The sequence below is a fragment of the Microchirus variegatus genome, assembly GCF_963457635.1.
Source record: "Microchirus variegatus genome assembly, chromosome: 20".
NCBI classification, from domain to species: Eukaryota; Metazoa; Chordata; class Actinopteri; order Pleuronectiformes; family Soleidae; genus Microchirus; species Microchirus variegatus.
This window is the reverse complement of record NC_139821.1, coordinates 2,286,593-2,307,285: the sequence shown is the minus strand read 5'-3', so window position 1 is coordinate 2,307,285 and position 20,693 is coordinate 2,286,593. Positions and strand designations below refer to the sequence as shown.

At 41.6% G+C, this 20,693-nt stretch overlaps 1 protein-coding gene across 1 annotated transcript in view; it reads right to left on the bottom strand.

Moving 5' to 3' along the window:
- Window positions 1–18,121, bottom strand: part of kcnh3 (potassium voltage-gated channel, subfamily H (eag-related), member 3) — a gene marked incomplete at its 3' end in the record, with an annotated part of 80,928 nt that extends 62,807 nt beyond the window's left edge. The window contains exon 1 of the mRNA XM_083906882.1: window positions 18,013–18,121. Coding sequence (XP_083763008.1) covers window positions 18,013–18,088 — 76 coding nt within the window. The 5' untranslated portion in view covers window positions 18,089–18,121. The remainder of the gene's footprint in view (window positions 1–18,012) is intronic.
- Between the last annotated feature and the right edge of the window lie 2,572 nt (window positions 18,122–20,693).

Here is a 20,693-nt window from a genome sequence, read left to right as displayed (position 1 = left end):
TCACCAAAATAAGACATTGTAAGTTAGTGATGGAGGCAGCAGTGGATCAACAACTCCTGTGAACTCCTGTGTCTCTGTGATGTTAAAATCACTGGTTTTCTCTATGGGCTTTGGTGCAGGGAGAGTGAGTGGTTTTACAAACTTCAGTTTTTTTCGTCGTAAAAACAGTTTTTTAATATCCATAAATGAGCCAAAGCAGTGCAGCAGTGTTGTGTATTATGTTTATTTATTTATTTACTTATTTAGCAGCTGTGTTTTGTTGTTGTTGTTGTTGTTGTTGTTGTTGTGTTTACTGAAGCGAATCATGTTTGTGTGCATGTTTGTCTGCTTTCACCTGCTCTGTGCTTAGATACGGTCAGCGTGTGGTCACATGACACAGGTGTGTGTGTGTGCGCGTGTGTGTGTCTGTGTGTTTGTGTGTTCTTGTACTTGCGGCATACTGAGGACCAGTGAGGGTTTTTAACCAACAAAATGAGGTCATTTTTACGGAGTGAGGACATTTTGGCCGGTCCTCACTTTGTTTTCATTGAAATCACTTCCTTAGGTTGCTATAACATGCTATACTCTTCTGACTATTAGTCAAAAAAAAAAAAAAAATCAAATTTTGGACGACATAGTATAGTATGATGTTTTTGTCAAATTTTGGACCAAAAATTTTTTGTCAAAGATTTTTTCAAATTTTGGACGTTTTTGAGTATAGTATGAAGTTTATGTCAAATTTTGGGTTACATTTTTTTTTTTCAAATTTTGGACGACATAGTATAGTATGACATTTTTGGTAAAATAATTAAAAAAAAAAAAAAAGTTTTCTAGCCCTTTTTGCTCTGGGGCTCCACCTGCAGACATTTTGTGGTACTGCGCCTAGTAGTTCTCTGTAGAGTGTCATTCATGAAGTAGATACTTGTAATTGTGTTGATTTATAAAGTGGAAATGCTGGTCCTCACTTTGTCAGCAACCCAGTCCTCAGTATGCAGCAAGTACAAGAATGAGTGTGTGTGTGTGTGTGTGTGTTTTAGCCTGAAGCTTCTGCAAAGCGAGGCAACAAATTTATATCAGATCTGAAATGAGCATTAAATAGTCATCACACACACACACACACACACACACACACACACGTCTATTTATAAGTGCGTCCGTCCTCGTCCCCGCGTCTTTACGAGCGTGAATAAAGTGCGTCTCCGTCTCCGCGCGTCCATCTGTTTATCTCGTCATCTGTCCGTCCTAACCGCCGCTCTGTTTACCCTCCTGTCTTCCCATCTGTCCGTCTCTCCGTCCAGTCATTATATCTGGCCGTCAGTCGTACAGTGGAATGGCTGCACGCACACACACACACACACACGCACACACGCACACGCGCCGCGTGATTCAGTACATTAACACAAAGCTGCCGCCGCCGCAGTCGTACACGTCTCGTTTGTATTCGTTTCAGAGGACGATTTGACGCGTCAACGTCGATCAATTAGAAAACCATTAGAGCCACAGAGGCAGCGATTAGTCCTTTAATCCATAAAGCGATCGACAGGAAATCGAGTTCGACGCTCGTCCTCGTCCTCAACCGGAGACATGGACGAATAAAGACACTTCGCAAAAGACTCGCGTCATAAAAATATACATAATAATATGTAAATATATATTTGTTGCTTTCTCTCACACCAAAGCCCATAGAGAAAATCAGTGATTTTAGCTCACGGTGGACACAGGAGCTGCTGGGTCTACTGCTGCCTCGTGTGGTCACTTTGTGTCACTGAAGTTAATCGCAAAGACGAATTTCAAAAGCCGAATTGACTAAAATCAGTCATTGTAAGTTAGTGATGGAGGCAGCAGTGGATCAACAACTCCTGTGAACTCCTGTGTCTCTGTGATGTTGAAATCACTGGTTTACTCTATGGACTTTGGTGCAGGGAGAGTGAGAATCTCTACAAAGTGGACAAAGTTTGGTCATAAATATAATAGAGAGCAATGATGTAACCATAAAAATCACACACACACACACACACACACACAGAAAATCATGTTTTTAGTCTTTCAGACGACTGGTCCTGACAAGGCAGGGGTTTATACTTGGTCCTTAAGAGGCTACTAAGACAAGAACACACACACACACACACACACACGGACAGAGCTGAATTCAAGAAATTTCTAGATCAATGGTCAGTAAAATGACCAAAGGTTATGGACGACTAATGATACAACAGGTCAATACACACACACACACACACACACACACACACACACACACACACACACACACACACACATTTATAAAGATGTCACGTTTATGATGAAGAACATGAAACACATTGATTTCCCGTCACAGAGTGAGTGAAGACATTTAAATAAACCCATTGAGAAAAAGACACCGATACTCACTCATTCACTCACTCACTCACTCACTCACTCACTCACACATTCACTTATTCACTCATTCACTCACTCATTCACACATCCACTCACACATTCACTCACTCATTCATTCACTCACTCACTCACTCTCATTCACTCACATTCACTCACTCACTCACATTCACTCATTCATTCATTCATTCACTCACTCACTCACTCACTCACTCACTCATTACACTCACTCATTCACTCACTCACTCACTCACTCACTCACATTCACTCATTCACTCACTCACATTCACTCACTCACTCACACTCACTCACATTCACTCATTCACTCATTCACACTCACTCATTCACTCACTCACTCACTCACATTCACTCACTCACTCACTCACTCACATTCACTCACTCACTCACATTCACTCATTCACTCACTCACTCACTCACATTCACTCACTCACTCACTCACTCACTCACATTCACTCACTCACTCACATTCACTCATTCACTAACTCACTCACTCACATTCACTCACTCATTCACTCACTCACTCACTCACTCACTCACTCACTCACTCATCTTCTACTGCAAAAAGTCACGGATGGATTTGGATGAAATTTTCAGGAAATGTTCGCAATGGGACCAGGAACAAGTGATTACATTTTGGGTGTGATCTGTGGTGGTGGGGGGGGGGGGTTGAGCTGCCTTGGTGGAGCTCTTTTAGTTGTAAATACAACACAGACGTCTTCCAACTCAAAGGTTGTGGGTTCAATTCTTTAATTTCTCTAAATTAGCATTTAATAAAAATATATATATATATATATATATCTCTGTCACTGTGGTCCAGTTGTGTCCACCATGAAATCACAGACTGTTGAGAGGGAAACCTGACCTCATTAAAGACGACATGAAGCAGGCTGCGGTGCGTCAAATCACCTGCTCCCTCTGTGGTTCTCTGTGGTTCTCTGTCCTCAGAACCCTCTGACATGTCATGTGCATCAGCGCTCAGTGAACATCAGCATGTGTCTCCTCAGCGTCTCCTGATGAGGACACTTTGCTTCACTTTGACTCAGGTCTAATTCGTCTTTACCGCAATTTCTGTCAAAATGTCCTCAGCTGAGGAGACGAGAAGAAAGACAGAGAAATAAAAATGACACAGGTGGATTCTGGGTAAAGATTCTGCTGCTGCTGCTGTTGCTGAGTACGGAGGAAACATGAGGGAGTGAAAATGACAGAGTTAATATGAGAGATTACATATGAGGGAGTAAATATGACAGAGTATATATGAGGGAGTAAATATGACAGAGTATATATGAGGGAGTAAATATGACAGAGTTTATATGAGGGAGTAAATATGAGAGAGTATATTTGAGGGAGTAAATATGAGAGAGTACATATGAGGGAGTAAATATGAGAGAGTATATATGAGGGAGTACATATGAGAGAGTACATATGAGGGAGTACATATGAGGGAGTATATATGAGGGAGTATATATGATGGAGTATATATGAGGGAGTATATATGAGGGAGTAAATATGAGAGAGTATATATGAAGGAGTATATATGAGAGAGTATATATGAGGGAGTAAATATGAGAGAGTATATTTGAGGGAGTAAATATGAGAGAGTACATATGAGGGAGTAAATATGAGAGAGTATATATGAGGGAGTACATATGAGAGAGTACATATGAGGGAGTACATATGAGGGAGTATATATGAGGGAGTATATATGATGGAGTATATATGAGGGAGTATATATGAGGGAGTAAATATGAGAGAGTATGTATGAAGGAGTATATATGAGGGAATATGAAGGAGTTAATAGTTAATATGAGGGAGTAAATATGAGAGAGTATATATGAGGGAATATGAAGGAGTTAATAGTAAATATGAGGGAGTAAATATGAGAGAGTATATATGAGGGAGAAAATATGAGAGAGTATATATGAGGGAATATGAAGGAGTTAATAGTAAATATGAGGGAGTAAATATTACGGAGTATATATGAGGGAGTAAACATTTGTTGTTGTCTTTCTTCAGTCCGTTGTTGTAAACAGTCTCTGCTCTGACGGACGAAGAACGAGGACAAGAAACAAACGAGGGACAAAGAGACAAATGTCTCAGTGAGTGAAGACAAAGAGACAAATGTGAGACAAATGTGAGACACCATGTGTTCATGAATGCAGATGAAAACAGCGAACGTTAAATATTTCATGCTCTGATCCAGATCCATTCATCAGGTCTGTGTGAACACGTCGTCCTTGTGTCTGTGTCTCTGCAGCGATTACTAATGTCTGATCCATCCATCACCTCTGTTTACCACAAACAACAGGGAGCGAGCTCAAAAACTTTACATTCACCCTTTCATTTGAAAATACTCTTCATGATATATATATATATATATATATATATGATCAGAATAAATAAGACTATGTCAGATTAGATTAGATTACAGTAGCACAACATTAGATTAAATTAGGGTTAAATAACATTAGATTACATGAGACTAAACTAAATGAGATTAGAATAAATACATTTATATATTAGATTATTTAAGATGAGGAGATAATGAGTTTAAACAATATGAGATTAGATCAGATTAGGATACAATATGATTAGATTAGAAATAAGACAAAGTAAGATTGGATTCAATTGGAATATTTCAGAATAAATAAGATTATATGGGATTAGATACATTTAAATTTACACAAGGACAACATTTTATTAAATTAGGATAAATTAAGATTAGATTAGCAGTAGATTGGATGAGATTACAATACACTAGATTTGATGAGATTTTAGTGCAAGATTAGATTAGACTAGGGTAAAACAAGATTAGATTACATTTGATCTGATTAAGACACAATAACATTGGACACGATGTTTTGGGACAAATGAAACAGTTGGATTAGAGTAGATTACATCAAATAAGATTAGATACGGTGTCCTGTGAGGATAAAATTGGATTAAATTACGGCTAAATTAGGATTAAATTAGGAAAAATTAGACAGTTTTGCTGTTCCTCTTCACAGGAAGTGTCACCTGTTTGTAACACAGTGACTCTGCACAGTCAGAGTGTGTGTGTGTGTGTGCGTTGGCTAAATTTAAAACATGACGGAGAAAAACCTCCACACCTTTGACAGGTGTCGTCTAATGAGGAGAAGTCAGCGCTGTGGCAGTGAAACACACACACACACACACACACACACACACACACACACACACACACACACACACACACACACACACACACTGGATCACATGTTCATGTCCATTATCTGAAACCACACAGTGATGAAAAACATCCCGTCTTCCATCTTTAATAGAGACTAAATGTGTTTTTGGCTCAAGATTCAGGATTAAAATTAGAGTTTAGAGCTTTTCTGACGTGTGGTTTGAATGTAATCTGCATCATTTTACGTCTGTAATATCTTAAACATCCATTTATCTCCCCATTAGTCGGGTTTTTTCTTACAGGAAACTCTCCCACACCAAACCTCATAGAGAAAACCAGTGATTTTAGCTCACAGGGACACAGGAGCTGCTGGTCTACTGCTGCCTCGTGTGGTCACTTTGTGTCACTGAGTTAAGTCTAAATGAAATATTTCAAAAGCCGAATTCACTAAAATAAGTCATTGTAAGTTAGTGATGGAGGCAGCAGTGGATCAACAACTCCTGTGAACTCCTGTGTCTCTGTGATGTTAAAATCACCGGTTTACTCTATGGGCTTTGGTGCGGGAGAGTGAGTGTTGGAAAAGGCCATTTTATGACGACGCACATCTGTAAACTTGATTTTTTTTTTGATATCAGAGACAAGAGAAGACGTAGATCTGTTTAAGTCTCGTAACCACGCTTCACAAACACCTTGAAGTATCGCCGTCACACTCACGAACACTAAAAAACAGACACATTTACATACGTCGTCGTTCTGTTCTGTTTAAATCAAGGCCTTTTTTTCCCTCTCACTCTCCGTAACCTTCTGTATCAGAGCTCTGCCGCCAGAATAACAACATCTCGGAGAGATTAACAGAATATTTGACCAGAGCAGCATATTTTACATTATGCCGATCTCCACGTTAATCCCACACACACACACACACACACACACACACACACACACACACAGAGCATATGCGACGTCGCTGTCTGTTGTTTCTTCTGCAAATAGTGTTCGATAATTGGACACTGTGGGAACACGAGCTGCAAAACCACAGAGATGTGTGTGTGTGTGTGTGTGTGTGTGTGTGTGTGTGTGTGTGTGTGGTAACAGGTGCATCATCGCAGCAGCCACTCCCACAGAAATCACCACACCAACCCCCCCCCCTTTTTTTTTTTCTTCTTTATTGGCCTTTTGATATCGAAAAAAGAAGGGAGTTCCAGTCTCTAAAGTCAATATTTGCTCGAATTAAACAAAAGCAGGAAAAGAGGCGTTGAAAGTGAGCGAGGAGCGAAAAACGATGCAGGAAAAAACCACCGTCGAAGAAAACAAACGGGTCCAATTCCTTATAAATAATTCTATTCTATATCTATTCTCACTGTCTTTTCCAGCACTCACTCTCCCCACACCAAACCCCATAGAGAAAACCAGTGATTTTAGCTCACGGTGGACACAGGAGCTGCTGGTCTACTGCTGCCTCGTGTGGTCACTTTGTGTCACTGATTTAAGTCTAAATTGAATATTTCTAAAGCCGAATTCATTAAAATAAGACATTGTAAGATAGTGATGGAGGCAGCAGTGGATCAACAACTCCTGTGAACTCCTGTGTCTCTGTGATGTTAAAATCACTGGTTTTCTCTATGGACTTTGGTGCAGGGAGAGTGAGTGCTTTACAAACTTCAAATTCCAGTTAAAAAACTCATATATGCTCTTTAATATATATAAAAAAAACGTGTGTGTGTCAATTTATTTCACTGTTAGACAGACTTTTCCAACAGGAAACTGAAGTGTGTAAACCACTCACTCTCCCACACCAAACCCCATAGAGAAAACCAGCGATTTTAGCTCACGGTGGACACAGGAGCTGATGGTCTACTGCTGCCTCGTGTGGTCACTTTGTGTCACTGATTTAAGTCTAAATGGAATATTTTAAAAGCCGAATTTTACAAAATAAGACGATGATGTTAAAATCACTGATTTTCTCTATGGACTTTGGTGTGGGAGAGTGAGCGCTTTACAAACTTCCTGTTTCCTGTTGAATAACTCATGAATAACAGTGAGAAAAATTGACACACACGTATTTTTCAATATATTAAAGAGCTTAGATCAGTTTTCTAACTGGAATTTGGAGTTTGTAAATTCACTCACTCTCCCACACCAAACCCCATAGAGTAAACCAGTGATTTTAACATCACAGAGACACAGGAGTTCACAGGAGTTGTTGATCCACTGCTGCCTCCATCACTAACTTACAATGTCTTATTTTGATGAATTCGGCTTTTGAAATATTTAATTTAGACTTAAATCAGTGACACAAAGTGACCACACGAGGCAGCAGTAGACCACCGTGAGCTTAAATAGCTGATTTTCTCTATGAGGTTCGGTGTGGGATTAACAAAGCGTCACTGAATGAAGTTTTCCAGCGGGAAAATAAAGCGTAAAATGTCTCAGACTGGAGACGATGAAAAACCGCATCACACGAGTTCATTTTCCTCATCATTTATGGATCATTTTTTCGTCGTCTTTGGTGATTTATATCGGCAGCGTTGACGTTGTTTTGACTTCTTCGGAGACTCCTGTGTGTGTGTGTGTGTGTGTGTGTGCGTTGGCAGACTTCAGATCCCGAGGCGGTGATTTTATTCGCCGTCTGAACGCTTGATTAACGACGCGTGCTGTAAAATAAGACGTCAATGTTCTCGCTCTAATGAGGAGCACAGACGGGGGAACGGCGGCCGCGGCGTCGGACTCGGGGGGGGGGGGGGGGCGTTCGGCCGCGGACTGAAACTCTCGCGCATTTAAGACCCGGAGTCGTCCTCTTTGTGTGGAATAACATCCCGGAGCTGCACAGAAGAGCGTTGTGTATATCCGTATGTGCGATCACATGAAAGCAAACGCTGATTTAAAGCTGCAACTCGCGATATTTGAGGATGTCGCACATGCGGGAAAATCGGTACGCGTGTGCAGAAGGTCGAGATGAAGAAAAAATTACATTACGACCGTGATCCAAAGTCAACAGGAAGGCCGCCATCTTGGATTGAACGTTGTGTATATATACAATACGCAGAAAGAATCTTAGCTAGCTAACCCTAGCTAGCGTTTACAACATATGCAGTGCGTTCCCGTGCGAGAAGTGCCGCGAGGAAACCTAGCGACCAGCAGAGGGCGCACAAACGCGGCGAAACGCTGCAACGCCTCGGAGATAATGAACGGATAACGGGGCTAAAGAGCCTCAGCACTGCTCTCAAAAACAATTCGACCAACGCGAGAAGTTCTGCTTTCATAACGTTTCCGAACACGTTAAAAAAAAATAAAAAATAATCCATTATTAATCCATGACTAAATAAATTGTCGACCATATTTTTATGATTTTGAGTGTTTTTGAACGCATTCCCTCTCCTTTCACCACAACCTGTCTAGGCAGATGCTGCTCGTCTTACAGTATGTTGTGATTCGGCACTTTATATGTTTTTACATAAGAAATCATTATACATATACATAATATTTGTTTATTTTGTGGATAAAATATGACTTTTCTTTTTTTTTTTTTACGTTTTCTTGCATTTTCTGGACCAAACAATTAGAAAGATGTGGATATAAAGGTTTTAAAAAGACTGAATATATGGTCACAACACCGACATTTGATCTGTGACAGTATTTATGTGGCTGTTTCCCCCATTTAAGGAGAGATGAACACGTCAGCATCATAAGCAGCAGCAGCATCATCAGCAGCATCATCAGCAGCATCATCAGCAGCAGCAGCGTGAAGTCAGCAGGTCAAAGTGTCCGACACGGTGTCGTCCTCATATGCCGACGTTTGGCAGCGAGTTCAAAGACGAGCGCTGCGTCTGATGCTGATGTGACTCACAGGTGAGAAGGAAGACATGAGAATAAAGATGAGGGACAGGAGAGTCTCTGTCTCTGTCTCTGTCTCTGTCTCTGTCTCTGTCTCTGAGTGAAGACACAGTTACCGTAGAAACACAGGACGTCGTCTGTGAAGCCACAATTTCACAATAAAAGCTTCTCGTTCGGGGACAAAAAAACAGGGAACCGGAAACTCTGCTTTTACTTTGAAACACGTCTAATCTGGTAATCTGTGTCACATATTATACAACTTTTTTTTTTTTTTTTTTAAAGCAACCTCAGGGAGAGAGAGAAAGCGCCCCCTAGTGGCAGAAATGACAGTGAAGGCAACACTTTGATTCCAATTTGAGCCACGTTTTCCCTCAAAATCAAAAATAATAACCCTTTTTAATAAATTGTAAACTATTTTTTTTTAATGATTTTGAGTGTTTTTGAAAGTATTTTCTTTCCTTTCACCACAACCTGTCTAGGCAGATGCTGCCCATCATCTACTTGATCTTTAAGTGTTTCCTGTGTTTACTTTCATTTAAAATCCACGTCCACTCAGCTCATGTTTGGAGGATTATTATTTTTATTATTATTTATTTATGTATATCTGCCCCCTAGTGGCAGAAATGATAGTAAACGCAACACTTCAATTCAAATTTAAGCCACGTTTTCGTTCAAAATCAAAAATCAAAACCTTTTTAATAAATTGTAAACTATTTTTTTTTTATGATTTTGAGTGTTTTTGAAAGTATTTTCTTTCCTTTCACCACAACCTGTCTCGGCAGATGCTGTCCATCATCTACTAACTCTTTAAAATCCACGTCCACTCAGCTCATGTTTGGAGGATTATTATTATTATTATTTATGATATTTTAAAAAATAAAGAAGAAGAAGAAGAAGAAACAACTAAATAATGTTGTAATTGTTGTTGTTTCCAGATCGACTCTGAGCAGCAAATGCACTTTGATTTGATTTTTCTTGCATGTATTCGTTCCATTAGCGTGTTTTTCCCGAGGCCGAGGTTACATAATTGAGCCGCCGCAGGTTTTCAGGGGAAACCATTAAGACGACGTCCGAAAGCTTTAATGAAGCCGGAGCTCGAACTCATCTGCTTCTACGCGAGCGTATGATTATCGCTGCAGAGCGCTCGCTCCGACAGCGCCGCCGTTTACCGTCGTTTACCCGAAAACCTGGGCCTTCGTTTAAAAAACACCTGCGAGCTATTTCCGTCCTCTCTCTCTCTCACTTCCTGTGTCTTCGGGAAACGCTGACTTTTTAAACAAAAACAAGAAGATGGTGACGAGACGAAAAATCCACTTTCTGACACCGGTTTTCCTCGAGGCTCTTTTCACAAACCGCTGCACTGACTGAATCTGGATCTGTCACCACGTCATCGTCTGTGATGGAAGCTAAATATAGTGAGTTTTCACACCACAAAAGTCGGTGTTTTGAGCAGAAACTGTAACTCGGTGGCACAAGGACATGTTTAGAGTGACACATTAGGATAAAATATGCTAAAATAGTGCTTATTTTAGCAGCAAAAGCAGAAACGATAAAGGTTATAAATAATAAACATGCATTTCCACATGTGTGAAAGTACAAATATAAGAATAAGTTAACAATACGAGTCTAAAAAGAAAAAAATTAGTGCGTCATGTTTACGTGCCGCGACACCAGAGTCCAGGCACCGCTTACCAGTTAGCTCCGTTAGCCGCATTAGCTCCTTTTAGCGGCGTTAGCGCGCACCCGTGTAACTGTGTATGTTTGCCTCTGTTTTTAAAGTTTAGCGTTACTTTAGCGGCTCGTTTTAACAATTCGGAGTCACGCAAACGCGACGTCACGCGAGTTTTTTAGCGGTCAGTCGTCGCGGAAACGCGGCGTGCGCTAACGTTGACGCGTTAACGTTTGACAGCGCTAGTAAAAATATCAGTCGAAAAAATTGAATTTCCGTACATGCGCGAAAATCGGTACACGTGCGTAGAAGGTCGAGATGAAGAAAAAATTACATTACGACAATGATCTAAACCCAACGGGAAGGCCGCCATCTTGGATTGAACGTTGCATATATGCGTATCTGCAGAAAGAATGCTAGCTAGCCCCAGCGCGCTCCAGTTTGTTTCCGTTTACGACATGTAACAGTGTTTTTCCGCGCGAGGAAACGTAGCGACCAGCAGAGGGCGCACAAACGCAGCGAAACGCTGCAAAAGCCTCCGAGATAATGAACGGATAACGGACCTAAAGTATACAGTATATACAGTACGTATCTGCAGAAAGAATGCTAGCTAGCCCCAGCGCGCTCCAGTTTCTTTGGTCGTGTGTTTCCGTTTACAACATATAACAGTGTTTTTCCTCGCGACCAGCAGAGGGCACACAAACGCAGCGAAAAGCCTCCGAGATAACGAACGTATAACGGAGCTAAAGAGCCTCAGCACCGCTCTCAAAAACATCTCGACCTCTTCTGACCGTTTTCTGCCGCCGTAACAGTGCAAACGTGGCGCTAACGCGGGATTATCTTATCATTTTATCGTCAGATTGCAGTCAGTCAACCTATTAGCGCCGTGCGCCGTCTGCGTAAACCACTGCGATAAATATCAGCTCGCTAACGGAGAGAGCGAGGAGATGCTGACGGAGCCTGTGGCTTTATTATCAGGCCCGTCATTATCTGCTGCTGCTGCTCCTGCTGCTGCTGAGGAGTCAGGAGGGAGTTAGATCAGCGAACACCACAGGAGGGAAGAGAAAACACACACCTGAGACGCCCACGACGCTACAGCGATTAATCTGTGCTGTCAAACACACACACACACACACACACACTGATGCACACGGATACACAAACACAAGGTACGGAAAAAATATGACGAGGTGACAGACTTTAACCCAGAGACACACACACACACACACACACAGGAGATGAGGGTGGGAGGTAAACGATGACAGGCTGAAGGAGGATGAAGGGATGAAGTGATGGAGCAGAGAGTGATAGTCTGACAGAGCGCTGAAGTCTTCGAGACCGACAAGATGGAGATGAAATAAGAAACACTTGTAGATGTCAGGAAAAGAGAGAGGAAAAAAAATATCCGAGCCGGTTTTCTCGTCATAACTTGAATTTGTTTTTTACCTCGAAGTAAAAAACGTAAAAAACGGATTTTAGCCACTGAAAAAAAAAGACCCAGCTGATAAAATCTACGTCAGTTTAAGTCGACGACGTCTTAAGAACACGTTCACGTCTTTATTTCACTGTTAGACGGACTTTAACAACAGGAAACTCTCCCACACCAAACCCCATAGAGAAAACCACTGATTTTAGCTCACGGTGGACACAGGAGCTGCTGGTCTACTGCTGCCTCGTGTGGTCACTTTGTGTCGCTGATTTAAGTCGAAATGAAATATTTTAAAAGCCGAATTTTGCTAAATAAGACATAGTAAGTTAGTGATGGAGGCAGCAGTGGATCAACAACTCCTGTGAACTCCTGTGTCTCTGTGATGTTAAAATCACTGGTTTTCTCTATGGACTTTGGTGTGGGAGAGTGAGTGGAAGACCAGAGGATGGATTTAAGAGCATGTTTGCACTTTACACATCCATAAAACGTAAATATTAGATTAAATATTTGTCTTTTAAAACATAAACCCACAACAATAATAAGGATATTTATCGCATCTCGCCGTCATTTCAGCTGAAGCTCAGCTCGGATTCAAAGTGAGGGCGTGACGGAAAGGAAAGGAAAGGAAGCTCCACACGTGTCCTTGTTAGGGAGCAGGACTGGAGCCGTAACCTGATTACAGCCCAGCCAAGAACCACTCAATTAATAGAAGCGGTCGCCTGCAGTCGCTCACAGCTGCTGCTGCTGTTACATATACTGGGCGGCTCCAGCAGCCCATGAAGTGAGCATTGATTGAAGCATCACGCACGAGGATCGTATCAAAGAACCGTCTCTATCTCCTTAAAGACAGTCATTTATTTAAAAAATAATGGTTTTAATGAGGACGCGGCGCAAGTTCACTGATTACACGAACTAAACAACAATCAGGGACGTCATATTTACAAGTGTGTGTGTGTGTGTGGCTTCAGATTTTGTCATGAGAAAAGCCTATAAATACTGACTCGTACGATTCAGAATAAATAAAGAAAATATAAATAAATAAATAAAACTGAATAATGTGTTTTTATAAAACTAAAACTTTCCTAAAATTGTCGTTAAAATGTGCTTAAAATGAAGCATTTACAAGAAATAAAACCTGAATTGAAACTAGGAGCACACAGAAGGACATGGTTTTAGGTTAAGACCTGGTTTTAGGGTTAATGGGTTAATATTAGCTTTATGTCGAGTGCTTCTTCAACCTTTTTGTAGCAAGAGAAATGAGAAATGTCAACGTTAGATGAGGCAGAAGCTCGTTTCTGAAGATTAGGAGTGAGATTTGTGTCATTGTGAGGGTTAAGGGTTCGGGTTAGAGTTATTCTCCTTCAGACACTGTAGCCAGATAATGACTATAACTCTGAAATCTTAGGTCTTCAACGTGGCTAGATCTTCAAAAATTAGTCTCCATGAGGACTACTAATGTTTTTGGTCCTCACAAAGACACACACACACACACACACACATTCTTGTACTTGCTGCATACTGAGGACCGGGTAAAAGTGCTGACAAAGTGAGGACCAACATTTCCACTTTATAAATCAACACAATTACAAATATCTACTTCATGAATGACATCTATAAAAAAAACTACTGGGTGCAGTACCATAACATGTCTGCAGGTGGAGCTCCAGAGCAAAACGTGTGTGAAACACCAAGGGCTGGAAAACATTGTTTTTTTTGAGGAGTATAGCATGTTTACAACGTAAAAAATGTCCTCACTTTGTAAAAATGACCTCACTCTGTTGGTTAAAAACTCACTCACTGGTCCTCAGACACACACACACACACACACACACACACACAGTAGGCAGCAGCCTCCACGTCCACTTAAGTGTTTCATTAAGGAACTAAAGTCTCATTATTTAAAACAGAAACCCTGTTTTTCTGCAGTTCCATTTATATTCAGGCAATCAGAACTCACAGCCCCTCCCCTCCCCTCCCCCAACACACACACACACACACACACACACACACACACACACACACACACACACACGCACACACACACACACACACCCTCCCTTGACAGGCGCAGAAAGGCCACAGTGAATTCCTGACATGCAGCTCGACTTAATTACAAAGACTGCACATGTTCATGTTCTGTGGTGTAATTATCGTCACCTCCACGACAAATGAAGGCCTGTGTGTTGTTTTTTTTTTAAATGTCCACGACGTCACGTGACAGCGAGGGTTAAACCACATCTTCATCCTTTCACCCTGCTGGAGAACGCTGCCGTGATGCAGAGAGGAGATCTTTAATATTTAACTATTCATGTCAGGGACTCGGCAACATACAGTCCTGGTGATTTATTTTGAAGAGCCACGAGGAGGGAGGGAGCAGATAGGAGGACAGAGATACAAGATGATAAGAGAACAGAGGAGATGAGAAGAGGTGAGAAGATAAACGAGACAAGAGACGAGAAGATAGAAGAAGAGCAGAGATATATGAGAAGAGGTGAGAAGGTTTGAGAAGATCAAAAACATGGTACCAGGACGACGAGAAGATAAGAGAACAGACTAGAGAAGACATGAGAAGATACGATGCTAGGAACCAGGAGACAAGAAGACAAGAAGAGACAAGAGATGAGAAGATGCAAGAAGGTAAAGATATGAGATACAGACACGAGTAGAGGTGAGAAGATAAGATGGAAGGTACCAGGAGAGACGAGAAGATCCAAGAAGAGCAGAGATATATGAGAAGAGGTGAGAAGGTTTGAGAAGATAAGATGCAAGAAGGTAAAGATATGAGAGTCAAGAAGATAGAAGAGCAGAGATGAGAGAAGAAATGAGTAAAGACATGAAGAACCAAGAAGACAAGAGATGAGAAGATAGGTTGCTAGGAACCAGGAGAGACAAGAAGATAGAATAAGAGAAGAGACAAGAGATGAGAAGATACAAGAAGAGCAGAGATATGAGAAGAGGTGAGAAGGTTTGATAAGATCAAAAACATGGAACCAGGACGACGAGAAGATAAGAGAACAGACTTAGAGAAGACATGAGAAGATAAGACGCTAGGAACCAGGAGAGACAAGAAGGTAGAAGACGAGAAGAGACAAGAGATGAGAAGATGAGAAGATGCAAGAAGGTAAAGATATGAGATTCAGACATGAGTAGAGGTGAGAAGATAAGATACAAGGTACCAGGAGAGACGAGAAGATCCAAGAAGAGCAGAGATATATATGAGAAGATCAGATACAAGACAAAAAGGAAAATGTATGAGAGTCAAGAAGATAGAAGAGCAGAGATGAGAGAAGAAATGAGTAAAGACATGAAGAACCAAGAAGACACGAGAGGAGATGATGTGAGATAACAGGAGAAGATACAAGATGATAAGAGAACAGAGGAGAAGATAAACGAGACAAGAGATGAGAAGATAGGTTGCTAGGAACCAGGAGAGACGAGAAGATACAAGACGAGAGGACACGGCAAGAGAAGAGATAAGACGAGAAGATACAAGGAGGAAAAATATGAGGAGATAAAAGAAGAGACGAGAAGATAAGATGCTAGGAACCAGGAGAGACGAGAAGATAGAAGACGAGAAGAGACAAGAGATGAGAAGATGCAAGAAGGTAAAGATATGAGAGTCAAGAAGATAGAAGAGCAGAGATGAGAGAAGAAATGAGTAAAGACATGAAGAACCAAGAAGACACAAGTGGAGAAGATGTGAGATAACAAGAGAGACGAGAAGATAAAAGAACAGACTAAGGAAGACCAGAAGGTACAATCTGAGAAGTGAAGAGCAGCGATATGAGAAGGTTTGAGAAGGTATAAGACGAGAAGAGAAGTTACGAGAAGATAGAAGAGCAGAGATGAGAAGAAATGAGTAAAGGCATGAAGAACCAAGAAGACACAAGAGGAGAAGATAAGATGATAAGAGATGAAAGAAGAAACCCTAACCCACCAAAAACAAAAGATATGAGAAGAGTGGTCTATAAGTGTTTCACCAGTATCTCCAGAACCAGAATCAGAACCAGATCCAGAACCTGGTCCTGCTTCCTGAACATGTATTAACAGAAACGAGAAGATTCTAGAAGGAAAAACCCAGAGTTCTTTATCAACATCGACCTGAGTGATCGACACAGAAGACTCTCTCACACACACACACACACACACACACACACACACACACACACACACACACACACACACACACACACACACAGTCTCTGTCTCTCGCCCACTCTCTCACTCAGCAGGAGTCCAAACACACACGAGCTGCTCATCGCATCTGTTCACACGACCGCCTCGCCAAAAAGAGAGAGAGGAAGACGTGTGTGTGTGTGTGTGTGTGTGTGTGTGTGTGTGTGTGTGTGTGTGTGTGTGTGTGTGTGTGTGTGTGTGTGTGTGCGCGCGACATCTCCACCACCAACTAAACAAGAAAATAAACTTTGAAATTGTTAGAAAACAGCAGAAGTTCAGCGGTTGTTCCTCTCCACTACACCAGGGGGCGATATATGCTCATTTTCCCCTTTCATAAAGTGGGACGGATGGAGCAGCTAACCACCAGAGGGCGACATTCCAGTTACTGGAATAAAATACTGAAATTCGGATTCGCGACTACAACCGGAACGCACCAGAAGTCCCATCTCGTAAAAAAAAGTTTGCGACAAAACACACAAGGTAGATTTTGTTAATTATGCTACGCGTTCCGTTTACGTCAGAAGTCGGAACTAGGAGTGACGATGTCACGCCGAGTAACCTGTTGCATTCCAGTTGAAACTTCCAACTTGAAACTCGGGAAATTCGGACTCGTGACTACAACCGGAACACACCAAAAGTCCAATCTCGTAAAAAAGTTTCCGCTCTTCGTCGACAAAACACACAATGTCGATTTAGTAAGTAATGCTACGCGTTCCATTTATGTCAGAAGTCGGAACTGGGAGTGACGGCGTCACCGGCAAGTTCACGACGAGTAACTTGTTGCATTCCAGTTGAAACTTCCAACTTGAAATTCGGAAATTCGGACTCGCTCTTTGTCAACAAAACACACAGTGACGATTTAGTAAACAATGTTACGCGTTTTATTTACGTCAGAAGTCGGAACTGGGAGTGACCACGTCACCGCCGAGTTCACGACGTCCCAAGAAAAGTGCGGGAAAAACGCATGAAGGCGCAAACTCATTGTGGAGCTAGCCGTTTGTTCGCAATACAGCGTATAAAAACGTAACAGTACGACAGGTTTACCGTGAAATAAATGCGACAAAAGTCCCCCCCAATCTCAAAATTCCGAGTTCCAACTACAAATGGAACGCACCAAAAGATAGTGACCCAATCAGCATCAAGTGGGCGTGTCTTTCGGGCGTTTTACGCCACCTAGAGAGCATCTGTGGCTTTACACCTGTTGATGTAGTGTTTATTGTAAATAAAATAAAAGTGAATGACGCTCTCTTGAGTTCTTTCTCACTCGTGGTTGATTAATCGCTCACGTGCTCACACATGTAAACACGTCAAAGTGCAGAATAACAAGTTGCGCGTGCAGACAGGATGAAGTTGGCGCGAGCTTGAGCTCGTGTAACTCACGGGTTCCGTCGAAGCGCGTGGCGATGGTGTCCAGGAAGGTGTTCTGCGGGGCCAGCAGCCCCCTCATCACCGGCATCCTGCTGCGGGTGGACTGGCTCCTGCGCGCGCGGCGGCCCCCGGGGCCCCCGGCGCCACTGCCGCTGCCGCTGCCGCTGCCTCTGTCGCCGGACTCGTGCGACTGAGAGCCGAAGCTCGGCAGGAAGCGGGAGGTTCCCGGTGCGCATCCCAGCCCCTGCAGGAGCGCACCGATCCGAGAGACGCGCGGCGGCTCCAGCTTGGCACCGCGGGGGCTGTGACCATAATCGAGTCAGCGGAGCGGAGCGCGCGACGGTTCACCGTGGGATGCACATGGCGCGTGCACCTTCCGCCGGAGGAGGCAAAGAAGAATAATAACACAATAAAAAAACTGCGGTGTGTGTGTGTGCGCGTGGAGAGAGAGAGGAGAAGATGATGGAGAGAGTTTTGGTGCTGATGGTGCGCGAGGAAATCTTATATCACAAGCTCCTCCTCTCTCTCCCCCCCCCCTCTCTCTCTCTCTCTCTCTCTCTCCCTCAATCTCTCTCTCTCTCTCACACACACACACACTCACTCACTCTCTCTTAATAATAATTCAAACCGTGTTTTTGTGATTTTTCAGCTTCTTAAACGTGAATATTTTCTCGTTTCTTTGCTCCATAAAAAACAAAGAAATCACTCAAACTGAATCGTTTTTGGCTCGTGCACACAATCAGACACATTCACACAAACAAGTAAATGGAATAAAATGAGAGAATAGCAATAAAAACATAAGATATAAATAAATAAGTGTTATAGTTTTAATCCAGTGTTGTTCAAATGAAAACATGTAAATAAAGACTTTCATCAGGACCGCGTGGCTCAGAGAAGCCAATCATTGCATACACACTTACTGACCCCTGCTGGTCAAACTGTGCAATTACATCCACCAAGTGCGTTAGTCTTTGCTGAGCAGCAGCAATTATGTTATATATTATATTATATTATATATAAAATAAGACAAAACAAGAAGGATTTAAAACGTATATGAGAGAAATTGAATAAATAATGCATTATAATGAAAATAAATGCTTATGACGTCACAGCATAATGCATCTAACATATCATTAGCCAGGTTTTTATTGAATGTCATGTTTATTTGAACCATTTCATCTTAGCGTTCCCTCTAATGTTGACAGTTTAGATTGTCATAAAATTGTTTACATTATATACAAACACTATATTATATATATAGTGTCTATATTTGCATATTGTCATTGCAAATATGTGATAATTTAAATTAATTTACTTAAAAATGTAAATACACCAATACGCACAGTCTTTGTTATTATTATTATTATTATTATTATTATTAATAAAAAATATAGAGGATTTTTATCTTGAAACTGTTAAAAAAAACAAAAAAAAAACAGCAGAGAAAACACGCAGCGGAAGCAGGTTTGTCACGTGACACACCTTCACGTGACGACGATTAAACGTAGAAATAAGAACGAATAAATAACAAGAACTTGTCATGACAAATAAAATATATAATCTGTGTGCACGCGCACGTTCACTCATTAATACCGTGCCTCATTTACATGATATATACAGTAATATTTACAATAACTTTATAAACACAACACAGAATTCAATCAATGTATATCTCAACCGACAGGTGTGTGTGTGTGTGTGTGTGTGCGTGCGTGTTTGTGTGCGTGTGTGTGTGTAAGCTTACCTTTAAATAAAGTTTTAAACGTGTAGAACATCAGCAGAACATCTGGTAACTTTGTAGTCCACACTTGAGTCCATGAACTTTGTCAAACATCCTCAGAAACCACGCACTTCCGGGTCCAAATCCCTCAGAATCACAATCCTTATATGGTCATTGCACAAGTGAACAACTCTCACCTTCATACTTATACTTTATTTACCGAGTCATTTATTTATTTATCGGTATTTTTCCCATCTCCGCTTCACCTGCTACAAACACCATCAGCTAGCATCAACCAGAGCCTCTGATTGACAGTCACTAATGACCAATCAGCGGCTGTGGACAGTATGGGGGGCGTGGCTTAAGGTGACGCCTGATTGGATAATATACAAGCATCAACTTCTCGGTTTGATTTCCAATGAGACTCTAACTCTAATGTTTGAAAACTGATCCCAAACCAGCCAACCTGACCCACCTGGTGACACCTGGAGTCCCGCCCCCCAAAGTCACGTGCTTCTGTTCGGCCAATGGGATTCAAGCATTCATTCAAAAATAACCCTCCAATTCCGAGTTTAAAGAGCTCCAGTCCAGTTTCAGCTGAACTCCTGTTCCGGTCAAGCTCCAGCTCCAGTTCCAGTTTCAAGTCCAGTTCCATCAGCTCGAACTCCAGCTCCAGCTTCTATCAAACTCCAACTCCAGTTCCAGCTAGAGCCCTAGTCCAGCTCCGGCTTTAGTCAAAGTCCAGCTCCAGTTCCATCTTAAATCCAGCTCCAGTTTCAGTTGAAATAACAAACACCTAATTCCATGTCTTTATTTGCCCATTTAAGTAAAATATTGCTATTTATTTCATTTTTTAAATGACTACATCTTCCTTTGCTGATTTCAGATTCATTCATTTGCATAAATAAATATATAAAATATTGGATAATTAAGTGGGCGTGGACCCACCTGCAAGATTAAGCCCCGCCTCCTT